The 14,658-nt window shown below is 35.4% G+C and overlaps 1 protein-coding gene across 20 annotated transcripts in view; it reads left to right on the top strand.

The window, feature by feature from the left end:
• Window positions 1-14,658, top strand: part of CADPS2 (calcium dependent secretion activator 2) — a 316,654-nt gene that overhangs the window by 266,381 nt on the left and 35,615 nt on the right. For 13 of the 20 annotated variants that reach the window (XM_042792988.1, XM_042792978.1, XM_042792984.1 and 10 more), the window contains 3 exons: window positions 4,105-4,260; window positions 6,996-7,143; window positions 13,793-13,867. In XM_042792988.1, the coding sequence (XP_042648922.1) occupies window positions 4,105-4,260; window positions 6,996-7,143; window positions 13,793-13,867 (379 nt within the window). Of the gene's footprint in view, window positions 1-4,104; window positions 4,261-6,995; window positions 7,144-8,082; window positions 8,167-13,792; window positions 13,868-14,658 lie in introns of those variants that run through there. The other 7 variants (XM_042792986.1, XM_042792971.1, XM_042792974.1 and 4 more) reach the window with 2 other exon arrangements.

Below are 14,658 nucleotides of genomic sequence, written 5' to 3'. Positions count from 1 at the left end.
TTCTTCCAAAAATACTAACATGCACAAAGAAAGAAGACTCAAGAAACATGTTTTGGTTGCTTGATCCTCAGGTTGCCACTCCTAAACTAAGAGCAATCATACCTCAACACTTACAGTAACTAACACAAGCTGCTATTTGCCAAAGTTCTGCTCCATCCTTCCCCCTCATCTACTGGTGGAAAATAGAGAGATGTGGTTAAGCGCCATTGACTCCGTAATTTTTGCAAATCCTTTTCTGTTGAAGAAATTCTCAGTTGACTTTCTGAGCCCTGAATATACATCTTGTGGCAGCATAAAGGAAGTATAGCTGGAGCTTACAAGCTGGGGGCTCACAAAGGACATAGAGCTGGTGCCCTGGTTTGTAAACATGCCTCACAAAGCACTAATGAGTAGTAACTTAGTAATAACCTTAAAAAATATATAATTGTGGTAATTTACAAAATCACCATCATTGCCCTTGGTAAAATCTACAAGAATGGAAGCCAGCTGCTTTAGAATCTTGTAGTTGATTCAGAATGTCTTTAGATACGTAATATTTCTTCTATATTTTCATATCCCAAGCTACCCTATGGAGTTTCACATCTAGGCAAAAAATTATATATTCTGCATCTACTCTGCAGTCATGTGTGTGCTGATCTTTCAGCCAATGTGTCTTATTAGTGAACTGTATGACTAATTGCTACTACAAGCCTAGTGGGAAGCTGCCTCTCTTCTTTGTCAGTGGATAAGTGAATTACTTAGGAGGCTGTATGCACCTCCTAAATTTAATATTCTGCAAGATCTTGGAGAAACATTAAGTCTTGGGCCTTTTTTTGCTGTGTTCAGTATGATGCAAGGCATAAAACCGTAAAATAATTTAGGTAAAATGGACTTCTGGAGATGCCTGGTCCACTCTCCCAGTCAAAGTGTGACCCAATACAAAGTTAATTTGTTATTAAAAAAAAAAAAAAATAGAATGGGCATAATATTTGCCTCTTTTAATTATTGGAAATCTCTTACTGCCATGACTTGATTAAAAAGAGTGAACAACTGGATAGTACCTTTTGCACAAAGAACTGGTGCTTAAGTTTTGACCAGCAAACCAGTGAAGTTTGTGCTTAATTTTAAAAATACAGACAACAATATTGAATACAGTTTTTAAAGAAAGAATACCAGTTCAGTTTTCTGGTAGAGCAATATTATTCCACTTATTAGATTGAAGTAGCTTTAACATACATGTTCAAATAAAACTTTTCAATAGTCAATAATGTGGCCCTTCCCTTCATAAAAAAAAGGGTTCTGGAATTATGGATGTAGATTCAAATGCTTTGGTGGCTTAATTCAAATTCAGGAATTCCTTCTGCTGCCAGGAGGAGGTTAAAACTGAGTTTGGCTCTTCTTCATGTTATACTTTATGCAGTATTAAACTCTGAAGTGACATAAACAGCTCCTAGGAGGGAAAGCAAATCTAGACTGTACAACCACTTCAGGGTATTGAGGTATATGCTAACACAATACTATTTCTAATACTTTTACTGAATAAGGGGCAGGAAAATCCAAATAAAGCAACTATCTAGTACAAATAGCAGTAGAAGGTGACTGAAATCAGTTTTCTGCAGCGTTTAACAGAGAAATCAGACATTGTGTCTGGATGTGTGAACTAGGAACAAATAGTTTCTGTTGTAGCACTTTATTTTCCTTCCCCATCTTATTAGTATAATATGTTAGTAAAATTCAAACGTCATTGGATAATGCTGAATCAAAAATTGAAGAACAAGAGTTCAAAATTATATTAAAAGAGAATGAATGAATTAGTGTTTCTCACAGAATGAATTAGTGTTTCATGAGCCTGTGTCTATTATTACATTTATTATAATTGTGCAACTTTATTTGGTAGTCTAATGAAACCAAATTAAGTGGCTACCAGGGAGTGAACGTGCATAAGACTACATTGATATTATTGAGAGCACATTAGTCCTCCTCAGTCCTAAAGAATTTCATTTGGAATTCCATTAGGTGAAAAACTATGGAAGACTGAAAAATGGTTAAATTGTATGATCTGATGATGAAAAATGGTAGTTCTGTTTCTTGAGAAAGTATGGTTTGTTTTCTAGAAAATATGCATTCTTATCAACTATAATATATATACTGAAATTGTCCCCATTTCTGTCCCTATATATTTTGTCTTCTTCTTTCACCCCAGTTGTCCCAAAAATTGACTTAGTCACTTTTGAATAAAATACTGTGTATAACGTAGCACCTACAACTTCACTCACCGCCAGTGCACACATCAGATGTAATGAAATCTTCAATATTTGCTTATCATATAACTTAATAAACAGTCTAGCAGGATTATAAACTTTCTGAGAAGTTTCAGTGGTCTGTTACTTCTATTTCTTAATTAAACTTAGTGTGTATAAAAGTGATCCCTATTCAGGTCCAACCTTAACAGGTAAAGTCCCTATGCAAGTTGTAATCTTAGCAGTCCCATGGGCCTTTGTCCTATTTCTGCTGTTGTCTTTCAGGAGCACAATACAATGTAAAATCAGAAGTTATTGTTTAAAATAAGTGAGGACAACGTGCGTGATCTCAAAAAAGCCTGTATAAAACTGTGGAGTATCCTGCTATGCATAGTGAAGGTATCAAAACATGCGCCAGTTAAAACCAAAGCCCAGGTCAGGGTTGGTCGCTCGGAGCCAGTCTTTTCCTCAGGCGGGGGGCCCTGGCTCCCAGCTTGTCACCCACCGCCCAGCCCTTGCTGGCTGCCCCCTTCGCCCGGCCCAGCAGCCCATTTCAGCACTGAGACAGCATTACAGAAGACGGCGACGGCTCTGGTAGCATTAAGGGGGCAGCTGGGTGGGCCTGGAAGGTGATGGGGTGCTGCGAGACCAAAGCAGTGCTCCTGCTGCATCCATGGTGGCTCTTCAGAGCCCTGAACGTGAGCTGTGCTTTGCTTTGCTTCATCGCCTGCTGTCCCGGCTAACCCGGTGTGAGCTAACTGGTAGTGGTGCTACTGCCCAAGAGGTGCGTTAGGTGGTCAGAGGTGGATTAGAGGTCCTTCCTATCTTTTTCATTTGTTTTTTAATATGACCCTGCTCTGTCCTGAGCACACTCAGCACTCACTGACTCTTTCCATGAGAGCAGGGGGTCACTTAACACTTTGATAATTATGTTTGTTGTGAGGCAGAAAAAATAAAACATCAGTATTGATGTATTTAAACTATTTGGATCTGAACTGGGACTGTCAAGCAGAGTTTTGGTTGTTTGTGTCACTCACATCCTGGAATGCCATACTGTATATTGTAACTGTCCTTAAACCATAACCCAGGCATTGCAGTACAACACATCATGAAAATGTAGTTAATCCACAATGACAGCTGAAGTGTAACTGTAGTTACTGCTAAGATTAGCCTTTAAATTGTTGTATCTTATCACAAGCAAATGTCTTTAAATTTAGCAATCGGTTCGGGGTGGAAGAAGAACTTTAAAACTACATGGACAATCTGAGATGACATAGAACCATATTAATCTCCTGTTTTGTTTGTGAACAAATTCTTTAGATATATTCTGTTTTCTTTTTTCCACCAGGATGTGATGTTATTCCCTCAGTTAGAATTAATGAACATTTATCAAGGAACTATTTGTCTGGGTATCTCTTACAATATTACTACTTGCATCCCCATTTCTTTGATAAGCTTATCTACTAGAGTTATGAAGGCAAGAAAACATATGTGCAAAGTCTTTACTGTTTTGAAAAGATCCTTACTAATTAATAATTGATGCACCCTTTATCTTTCCTGTCTTGATCTGAAATTTGAGCAACTTCATTTTCCATGTTCCTCAACATCCCATCTACCGCCCTAGACTGTCATATTTCTCAGCTAACAGATGAGAAAACTTTACTTTTTTCACCCGAATGGGAATTATTTTAAATTTTCCATGACCATTTTCACATTCTTTGAATAAGAGTAACTGTGCTATAAGATACAGTGAAGTGAAGTGAAGGAGGAAGATGTCGTGATAAGGAAATCTTATTATCTTAGATAATTATGTGTCAACTGTGATAGACATCCATACATTTATCTTCTGTTTCTTGGGGACTTTGTTTTGTTTTGTTTCTTATAGCAATGGCTCAGCTACATCAGAAGATCTTTTCTGGAAACTGGATGCTCTGCAGATGTTTGTTTTTGACCTTCACTGGCCAGAACCAGAATTTGCCCACCATTTAGAGCAGAGACTTAAACTCATGGCCACTGACATGATAGAAGCCTGCGTTAAAAGGTACAGTTGAAATGATCAATTAAAAATTGGGAGAGATTTGAAAATTAACATAGGAACAGCCATACTAGCTCACAGAGGTACATAGGTATCAGAATCCTGTTATATGAGTGTCAGGGCAACCATAAAGAGATCATGATGTGTGTGTATATCCCACATCTGGCAATCAGCAATTTGGCAACATTTAGGAAATACCAAGGAGAATTTCTACATACGTTGTGAATAGATCCTTGGAAGTGAATAAGCCAAATCTCTTTTCTATTCCATATTTTTGTCAAATATTACAAATCTCAGAACTCTGCTAGAAAAAATCCTTTTTCTTTTTGTACGTTTCTTTTCTCCATTACTATATTATTCTTCGTGTTCAGTTAATAATACTATTTAATTTGTCATTGGCTTAGAGTACTGTCTCTAATAAATATATTACAAGCTAAAGAATATATAGCATTTCTGAATTTATACAATAAACAAAAGAAGGCTATCTGTAAGTCATCCAACTGAAACTTTTATATTGCTAAGTTTCTGGAAATTATAGAAAACATAGTGTTGGGTTTTTCTTGATCTGTATCTTATAATTATGGGTATATTCTTTTAAATTAGGCATAGGTGATCTGAAAAAAATCTCTGCCATACCTTTCAATACATATCATTGAGTTTAGAATAAATATCTGTAGGTCTAAGCAATTTACAGGAATCATCTATTAGGTGCTTCAGAAGCCATGATCCCACAAACAGAAATGGCTTAGTCTGGACACATGAAAATACTGATTTTTAAAAAATAAATAGAAAAATGAGGGAAAAATAAAGAAAGTTTGTAGACAATTTAATAGTGTAAATCAGAAAATATTCAACATTGATAAGCAAGTCTAAAGAAATAGAGAACCTTCAACATACACTAAGGTTAAATCTGATAACACATTATTTCATTATTTTCTGTTAAACATAGTATGAACAAAGAGAACCTCAGGCTTAGTATATGAGCCTGTTTCTACAGCTACAGTGGTGAAATCATGGTAGAAAAGCAGAAGCATCGCACAAATATTTCTATTTGATTTTGGAAGGGAAATGATATAGTGAACGGAATAAAAGTTTAAGCTCTGTAGCAAAGTAATATATGAGACAATACCAAAACTGTCACATAAGCTTACATCCATCTGTTCTGAAGAATTTGGTGTAAAAGCTCAGTCAACTACAAATTTATAGCAAATATTAGAAAAATAGAGAAATCTCAAAGGACTGGAAGACCATTAGTATAATCTTAGTCTTAACAACCATAAAAGGAGTAGCACTGAGATGCAGTAATGTATTGATCATATTGAATTTGAGCCTGGAGTAAAATGAAAAAAATCTTTACACTGGGACTCTTATCAACAGAACTAGAATGCAAAGATGTATATAGCTAGTACTAGTTAACATAATTTACTGAAAAATTAATCTTTCCAAGTTCATTTTATGTCTTTTTTAAAGATTATTACAGATTAATGTAGGAAAGGCAATTGTGTTAATACAAATACGTGCATTTCTCCTAGGCAATAAATCTAATGACACGTGTTGTCATTATCTAAAACTTTGCACCATACAGATATGACTGTGTGGATTTTAATGGCACACACAAAATACTTTAAAAATGGCTCACTGCCAGGATCATAACCAGAAGCTGAGAATAGAATTATTAGCACAGAGGCATTACAGAAAGAATTCCTTATGGATCAGGTTTTGGTATGTGATATCAATCCTGACATCATTGCTGCTTGCTTTTGTAAAGAATAAGAAGATTCTGGTGGCAATAAATTAAGGTTTCATTAATATTACAGAATGATCCCTGTGTCAATACATAAAATGTATTCATATTTTAGAGTTAATACATAACATACTAGTATTAATACACTAAGTATGTTTTAGCGTGGTCACAGATACTGTACGTCAAGTAACAAAGAAAATAAATTATATCCTTAGGATGGATTGTATTAGACAGTAGCAACTCAGAAAAGAATGATGGAACTACTCTATTATAACTCTTATTGTGATATTAATATGATCTGTAAGACTATTTAAAATGGAAATAAGATGATTCTGTTCCCATCTTCTTAAAATATTGTGTAAGTTTCTGATACCCACATTTTAAAATCAAGGCAGAAAAAACCCAATACTTTTACGTTTATGTATGCTGAACTATTATAATTTATTTCAGTGACATTGCTACTTATCTACATTGGTGTGAGAATAAAATAGGGTTTCTGTATTACGTATCTGCTGATCCATCTTACTTTTCAATATAAATATTAAATCTTTGCTTAATAGTAAACTCCTTTTCTTCAATACAATTATCTTTTCTGTTAAAACCAGAAGAGGATTTTTGAATTATATTCATTAGAAGCAAGTATTTGGTATGATAAACAGTGTTTTAACATAGAAGATCTGGAAAATGTGGGGTATTTTCATTGCTTTAAATTGTTCTCAGTCATCATACAAGGAAGCATATTGTTATCTAGTAGGCAAGAAGATAATACTTTTATTATTCAAGTGAATTAGCTGAAGCTGGGCAGAACCTTGAGATTACCATCAATGCAATTGTTTACTGAATGAGTGAATGTTCTGCACTTACAGAATTTTATTTCTAAGATGTTCGCACATGTATGTACATTGTTAAGCCAATACGATTAGTAAGGTTTATACATATGTACACTGTTTAGAATTATCAGAAAGACTCATGTTATAAATTGTGTTTTAATAAACAGAACAAGAATTGCATTTGAACTCAAGCTGCAAAAGACAAACAAATCAACAGACTTGCGTATCCCGTCTTCTCTGTGTACAATGTTTAATGTCTTAGTTGATGCCAAAAAACAGACAGCTAAACTCTGCATACTGGATGGGGGGCAAGAGGTAAGTGGAATTTTGTATGTTTAATTCCTATGTTAGGTTAATCTGAATATCTCACACTGCAGACAGTCTTTAGTAGATTAATTTCAAACTAGCTGAAATGTGTCACATAGCTCTGTTTGTACAGGAGCATGCATAGACTGCTCCCTAGAAGCATCATGCAATATACAACTCGTCATCTTCCACCAGAGAAGACACAGAGTGCTTCTGTAATTTATTTGCTTTGACCTGTGTGTCTGTTGAACATTCAGAGGATTTCTTGATGCACAGCCCCTCTGGGAATTTCTCCTGGATTGCAGCAGAGGAACAGTCCACTTCAGGACTCTTTTGTAATAGGAAAATAGAGCCAAAACATTGTCCTTTTTAGCCAGGTTTTAAACGAGTAAGGTTTATTTTTAAATGGCTCATATACCAGCATTCATGCCTGTATACATGCTGAATTTGAGGAAAGAAATAATCAGGTAATTTAATGGGATTTTTTATTTGGTCTCCAAGGACAGGAACCATTTTGGCAATAGTCTGCTGACAGGACTATAAATACTCCGCAATGGAGCACCAATGTGCTTTTGAAGGATGATTAGAGTTCACTGACTACTGTCCTTCCCATGTCACACTCATCAGTGTGAAATGACAAAGGCCACACTGCATAGACTGGTGACATCACCAGCATAAAATTAAAACTGTTCTTGCTGTGCTAATGCATTAGCAGTGTCATTTAATAATTTAATTTAGTTTTGGAGTGAGGGTAAAAACATCAGTTTTGCAGCAAAAAAGTATATCTACTTTGGGCAGTTTCATGTTTACATTATTTGGTCATATTGTTTCTGTTGATTTTTCCATTTCTGTACTGTGCTTTTCATTTTATTGACTCATCTTTTTAAGTTAGCGTATTCAATGTAATTGTCTTTTTTTTTTTTTTTTTTTTTTTCCCAATTCAATGAGACATTCATCATTTTCCTGTTCTACCCTGTCATCTCTATTTTCCCTTTTGGTTTTCCATGACATGACCAGTTTGCTAGTCAATGGGTAAGTGTCTTTTCATTGTTTTTTAACCTACATTTTTTCTTTGGTTATTAACAGCCACTTTTTATTTTAATTGGTAATACTGCTTTTGTTGTTAATTTGTTAGCCTAGCCCTAGGAATTCTTTTACAGCCTGACCTTGCTACAGACTGATGATCAGCTTCTCAATTCTCTTTCTTTGTTCATCCTCTTAAGGTGGTACCAGATAAATTCTTCACTCTTTTGCTTTTCAGACTTACTGTCCTGTCTTACCAGGTCACAAAGTTATGACTCTTTCACTTCCCAGTGAGGCAAAAGAGCAACAAACAACTTGTTTCAGTCTCATCAGAAATAAATCACAACCAGCAACCCTTTTTCTTCGGCTGATGCTGCCGTTTCATCTTTTACTTACTGTCTGAGCAGTAACCTGCAAATACACACATGCACACCCTTCTCTGGGGACAGTCAATACCAGTACCTCCATAAAGACCTGCAGACAAATCGTATAGCCTCATTATCCACAGCTACACCGTTGTCTCACCTGCTCTGGTCGATGCCGCCTGCACTGTCAGCGAGTCCCTCTCAGAGCCAAAGCTGAGCATTGACAGTTAGTTACCTTTTGGACTACAGACCCTCACCTGATTCTCTTCTGAAATCATCCCATTCTCTAGATTTTCAAGCTCCATCATATACTCTTCACAACACCAGAACAGAAATACAGCCTTTGTTTCCTTCTAGGTCTGACCATCACCCCAAATGCTTCCAGTGCTTCTTTTCAGTGCAAGAGTTTGACAATTTAGCATACTTGTGATGAAATACATACTCCTTTCAGTGTCCCCAAATTAATCTTCATCCTAATTCATCCAATAAAACAAAGAAACCTCAAGTTTTTCACATATCAGAAATTATCAGATAATGTGGAAACTTCCTTCTTTTTCATAAACTTTGAATTACTGTCTATCAGTTTCTTCCATTCCCAAGGCTCTTTTTGAAGATTAAGAAAAAAATGGCTTTTCAGTTGCTTGTAGCTGGTATCATAGTTGTTTGAAATGCTTCAAGATTTGTTGGGAGAGATACTTCTGGAATCTGCCTGTCAAAGCAGGCTGGAGAGCATCTCATAATATAAGCAGTTGCATCTCTGACTTCTCTTATAGGAGCTCTGGCATTTCAAATTACTCCTACTTGGCCACTTGGTCTTGAGATCTTTTCCATATTATCTTTCCCTTGTCCTCTTTCATCCTCATTTTAGTCTTGAACGTAGTTTTTATGCCAGTCAAGAAAAGCATTCCAGAAGGCCTGAATTATTTTTTTTTAAAAGGGCTGTTCATTCACCTAACACTTAATGCTGAATATCTATCTGACAGTTTTTAGAACTTATTCTGCAAGTGTTGGAAGGTGTTATTCAATTGGACAGACTCAAACATCTCCTTGAATACAACATGTTCTTTTCATTCCCTGTATGGAGCTATGAGCAGTTGTCTATCTTGTTCAAGTAGAGTAAGATATGGGAAATTTTCACACTGAGTTGTCAGATAGGAGGGAATTCTTATTTATCATGTAATTAGGGCATTCTGGTCATGGTTAGCAATCATAGCAACTTCAGTTTAGAGTTAAAGTTTGAATGAATCCCCAGCTTTTCCTATGTTACTTCATGCACTGCTCACTCTACTCCCAAATGTCTTCCGGTTAAGTCCACTTCCATAAAGAGTCACTGAATCTGCTATTCAGGAGGGTCCCTCCCCTCTCTGCCTTCTGGATATCACCTTAAAGCTTAAGAGAAGCACATCTTGAATTGATTACAGGCATGATCAGTACACAGTGTTTAAAGAGAGATCAGGTGGCTGGATGCCTTCTGCGTTGGTTGGCAGTTGCCTCAGGAGGGTTTGAGAAACAGGTCCAGGGGAGAATCACCTTATCTCAGACTAACTGTTGGTGCCTCCAGCCTCATTCATGGACAACCAGAATGGCAATTCATGGAGTACAGGGGAAGGGTACAGCAAGACAGCTATAGTAACATACTGGTTGCTGCTATTTCTCAAACAATTGCCTGCCCGGCTTCTTAGTTTCTGTGAATGTAATCTTGAGTAGAGTTGTATGGTGAGCAGTATCCCACTTCCTTCTTTCCTGAACCAGAAGCCAACAGATGCTACTCCTTTACAGTCCATGGATCCCACGTCAAATGAATAGGAGCAATAGGGAAACATTTTCTGTCACACAAAGTTCAATCCAGAGATTTTTTGGCCTTTGTTACTTGTGAAAAATCATTTAAAGCCTAGTAACTTTATGATCTAGATGCTGCAGTATTCTGGCAACATTCACCTTTTTGAGTATGATAGGTAAGAATAACACAGGAAATACTGCTGGAAGCAAGAATCAAATAGAAAATATTTCTGGGACCAGTTAGGTTGACAAATTGTTAAATCCAAGCAGGACCATTAGATCTGAGTCACAACTTATTTGTTTTTTTGTGTAACTGGGTAGCATGAACAGAGTAAATGCCATTGGTCTCTACTGTTGAGTGCTTCATAACAGGACATGTATAGAATCTATTTCAGTTGCTTCAAAATTCCAGTCTCCCAGTACCTCATCATGCTTATAAAAGAAGAAGAACATACTTTTCAATATGGGGAAAAAAAGTGATGCACCATTTCAGTGGAATGTGTCACAGCCAGTGCTGTGTATATCTGTAGAAAAATTTAGGGAAAAGTGGGCTTTAATTTGATGAACTTTGTTTCTGAAGCTATTTTGGTTCATAGAATTCAAGGAGGCTCATTTAACTGCATATGTAGTAGGGAATTGTAGCCGATTTGATAGTAAAAGTGCAGAGACAATTTAATATGTATGTAATATTTTAAAGTTATATGTTAACAGTAGCAGTTCCCATTCAGATGATCATGTGCAATTTATTTTCACAGCCATTCAACCTTAAAACAAGCATAGCAAATATAGATTGAAAATCTTTAAATAAAAAAGTAATTTAAAAAGCCAACTCCAATATTGGGATATAATGAGGTAGAATGGAGAAGAAAATTTAATATATTGTAGAAATGAGCAAGTTACAGTTCTCAGCTGATCACCACAGGATTTAGGAACAAACTCCAAAAACACAAGTGTCAAAAGGCACTAAAATACTTTGTCTCCTTCCAAATGCTACAAGGAGCAGAGAACCGCATTTGGAAGACCAGCTAGATTGTCCCCAAATGACAGTCCTATTTAGTTACGTCTCCTGACACGCCTTGCCACTAAGCATAGTTTTCTCCCATGTACCTCCTACAGCTGCAGCTGTATTTCATATTTTACTGGGAGTTACTCTAGGGCAGCTGGAAAGGCAGAGCCCCCTCTGGGGGCTTTGGGATGATGTTAAAAAACTCTGTAACGTGTATCCAAATAATTTAGCTGTGGGAGCTGACTTGTCTAGATTCAGACTCCATGTGGATTGTGATCACAACAGCCAGCAGAGGAATGTAAAGGCACAACTTTCCAGAAATGTGTTTGGAAAAAGGGTGAGGATTTGGCTGCTCTCACTGAGCAAGCTTGGCAGAAGTGGAAAAGTTGCAGTCCTACTGGTGCTCATTTCAGGATCATGCATATAACCTTGTCAGCTCATACGATTTTATCATTAATTATACAATATTTGCTATTTTCTTAAGGCCTGTCTCCTGGAGTCAAACAATCTTCCACAAGGATGTGAAGTTTTGTTTTGTCAGGGGTGGCTGTTTCAGTGGAATTTGGCATTGGGGTGAAGTGGGTTAAAAAATTTATGACCTCATAGTCTGAAAAATCTTGAAAAAAAGGAAATTAAATTCAGGTTAAAAAAAATCCAAAATTATTTCTAAATAAATGTCATGATTTTGGAAGCTGCTTGTGATTTTTGAATAATTTTATTTAGTTTTTGTTTTACTTGGTCACACAGTGAAGTAACTGATTATATTGCATTCCTACAAAATTATTTTAATTATCTTAGCCTTATGGTGAGGGAAAAAAAAAAAAAAAGGAAAAAAACAAAGTTATAGGAACTGATCTTAGGATATACATAAAACCATTAATTTAATGTGCTGTAGAGATAAAGTTGCAGATACTTCATGTGCAGACCACTGTGATTTTTCATAGATCATGGGAACATGTATAGTTTTGACATGCATATGTCAGAGAATAATCATTTATTGTCTTCAGAGAGTAAGAAACCATTGCCTTCTGAAGACCGTGTAAGCAAAAGATGTCAGACAGTTTGGGGTGATTTAAGTCTTTAGCAGATCAAGAGACTGTTACATTGGTCAAGACATTAATATGATTAGAATAAAATATATCTGGATCTATAGAAAATTCTTTGATGTATTTTTAATGTGTTCTTTCACTCTTCTGAGATGTCTGCTGATGTTTGTCAGACATCTGCAAATGTATCCACATTTTCCAAGTAGTTTTAAACTTTAAAAGAAATTAAACTAAAAATTAACACACTTAGTGTTCATACCTGGAACAGATACATATGTGTGGGCAAACACATCTCAGTGTTTTATTCTCTCTTAATTTAAATGCAAGTTGGGTAAGTTCACTGTTTAGAAAATCATTCCTAAATATATTAAGCAGATCAGATTTTATGTTTTGGTTTGTATGACAACTCTGAGACAGATGAAAAATCACCTTTAAAAACTTACAACTCTGAAAACTATTCAGCTGGCAGCTGCTAAGTTAGGCTAATGTTTATACTGACCTCAGTACTTTTACTCTGAGCATTATGCTGTTAGCTGTTCCAAGTAGCCTTGAACTATGAAGATAGGGTTAGTCTTTACAAGTCACATTTTCTGTGAAGTGGCTATTGGGGACAATCTTTGCTGTCAGATAAATGTTTCTAAAGGAAGAATTACTGTTTAAATTGATGTGCCTCCTTGACAGAATGGGATCCGTAGTTCCTGTTAATTTCAGAGGGGAACTCTGTAGTATTATCTAAAAAGTCTTTCAGATTTATTTTAAAAGCATTTACTTAAAGGCACCTTCTTTATGAAAAAGCAAAAGAAAAAGGCTATGGAGAATGAAGTCTGTTTTATTATGCCTTTTATGGCCTATTAATTTGTTACCATCTATTCTGCTTTGTTGATGAAATTTTAATTTTGCCCTTGCTTGAGCATATTGTAAGATTTGTATAAACTGCGGCTCACTGTGCTAACAGAAAGGCTCTTTTAGGATGAACAATTGGAGCTCATTTTATTTCTAGAGGACATTTAAAATAACTTATGAATGAGAGTTGTCAGACATGAAATGCTGTATTAATTAAATCGTATTCTAGTCTTTTTGCTTCCCCAGCTAAACCAACCCTTTAGAAAAAAAATACATGGCCACCTTAATTATATAGGAGAAGACAAAAAGTATCCTTCACATTCCTTCGCCTGAATAAGAATAAGAACTCAATTCATCTAAATAATAACCCTATTAGCTGCTTAACTCAACAGTGTACATGGGAAAATTTTCAACACAGAATGTAAGAAAGTGTTGATTGGGTGGATCGTTTTCAAGGGTTTGTTCTCCTGATGTTCAAAATGATAATTTTAAGTAAATCTGATCTGGCAGGGTTATCAGCTTTGTACCATTTATGACTTATGACAAAAGTGTGTGTTCATATACATGCTAATGCTTCTTTATCTTTTGAAATACAGCAACAATACCATTCAAAAATAGATGACTTGATTGAAGAAACTGTTAAAGAAATTATTTCACTTCTTGTTTCAAAGGTAAAACTGCTTAGATTTTAATTTATAATAAAGCAGAAAATACATCTCTAATTATTGAACTTCTGAAATGTCTTTAAATATCACAGTTTTTCAGTTTTTCTATACACAATGAGATTGGGGGGGACAACAATATGATTTGTAAGTAATAGTCATGCAAATAACATTGAATTTACAAAAATAAATTTTATAACCCATTAGGTAAATAATTTCTGTGCAACCTGCTAATCAGATAAATTTCTCTTCTGTATTTCTGCTAACAGCTAATAGAACTGGTAGGACTTGATTATGTCAATATTATCTTAAGTAATATCATGTTTTATTTTTTGTTTATTTTTTCACATGAAAACTTTCTTCCTATCACTAAGTAGTGTTTAAATTTTATATTTAGAGATGGACAACATCCAAAGTGTCGGTATAACTTCTTAACAAGATTTTGTTCCACAAACAATTTAAGTTAAAAATATTTTATATGTTGTTATTTCTTGAAATTGACTTTGTAGATTTTTATCTTTAAAAAGAAAGTATGTTTTGACATGATACAGGGACTTGGATAATAAAGGAAGAAAACTTAAAAAATGTCTTGTGTTACTGTAGCACCTCTACTACATAAAAGTCTTAAGTGCCTAATATAAAAGAAAAGCTTTCAGGACCTGATAGTTTGAAGAACACAGAAAATAATGACAGAAGAGAAAGATTTTATAAGAAGTTTTGTTATCTCTGCATTGCAAACTACCCAGAAATAATCTATTTTCAAAGTAGGAGAAATAAGCCACACATTTACAATTTGTGAG

Source organism: Tyto alba, unplaced genomic scaffold (genome assembly GCF_018691265.1).
Source record: "Tyto alba isolate M040663 unplaced genomic scaffold, T.alba_DEE_v4.0 Super-Scaffold_2, whole genome shotgun sequence".
NCBI lineage: Eukaryota > Metazoa > Chordata > Aves > Strigiformes > Tytonidae > Tyto > Tyto alba.
Note: the sequence above shows the minus strand (reverse complement) of the source record. Positions and strands in the feature narration are given on the sequence as shown.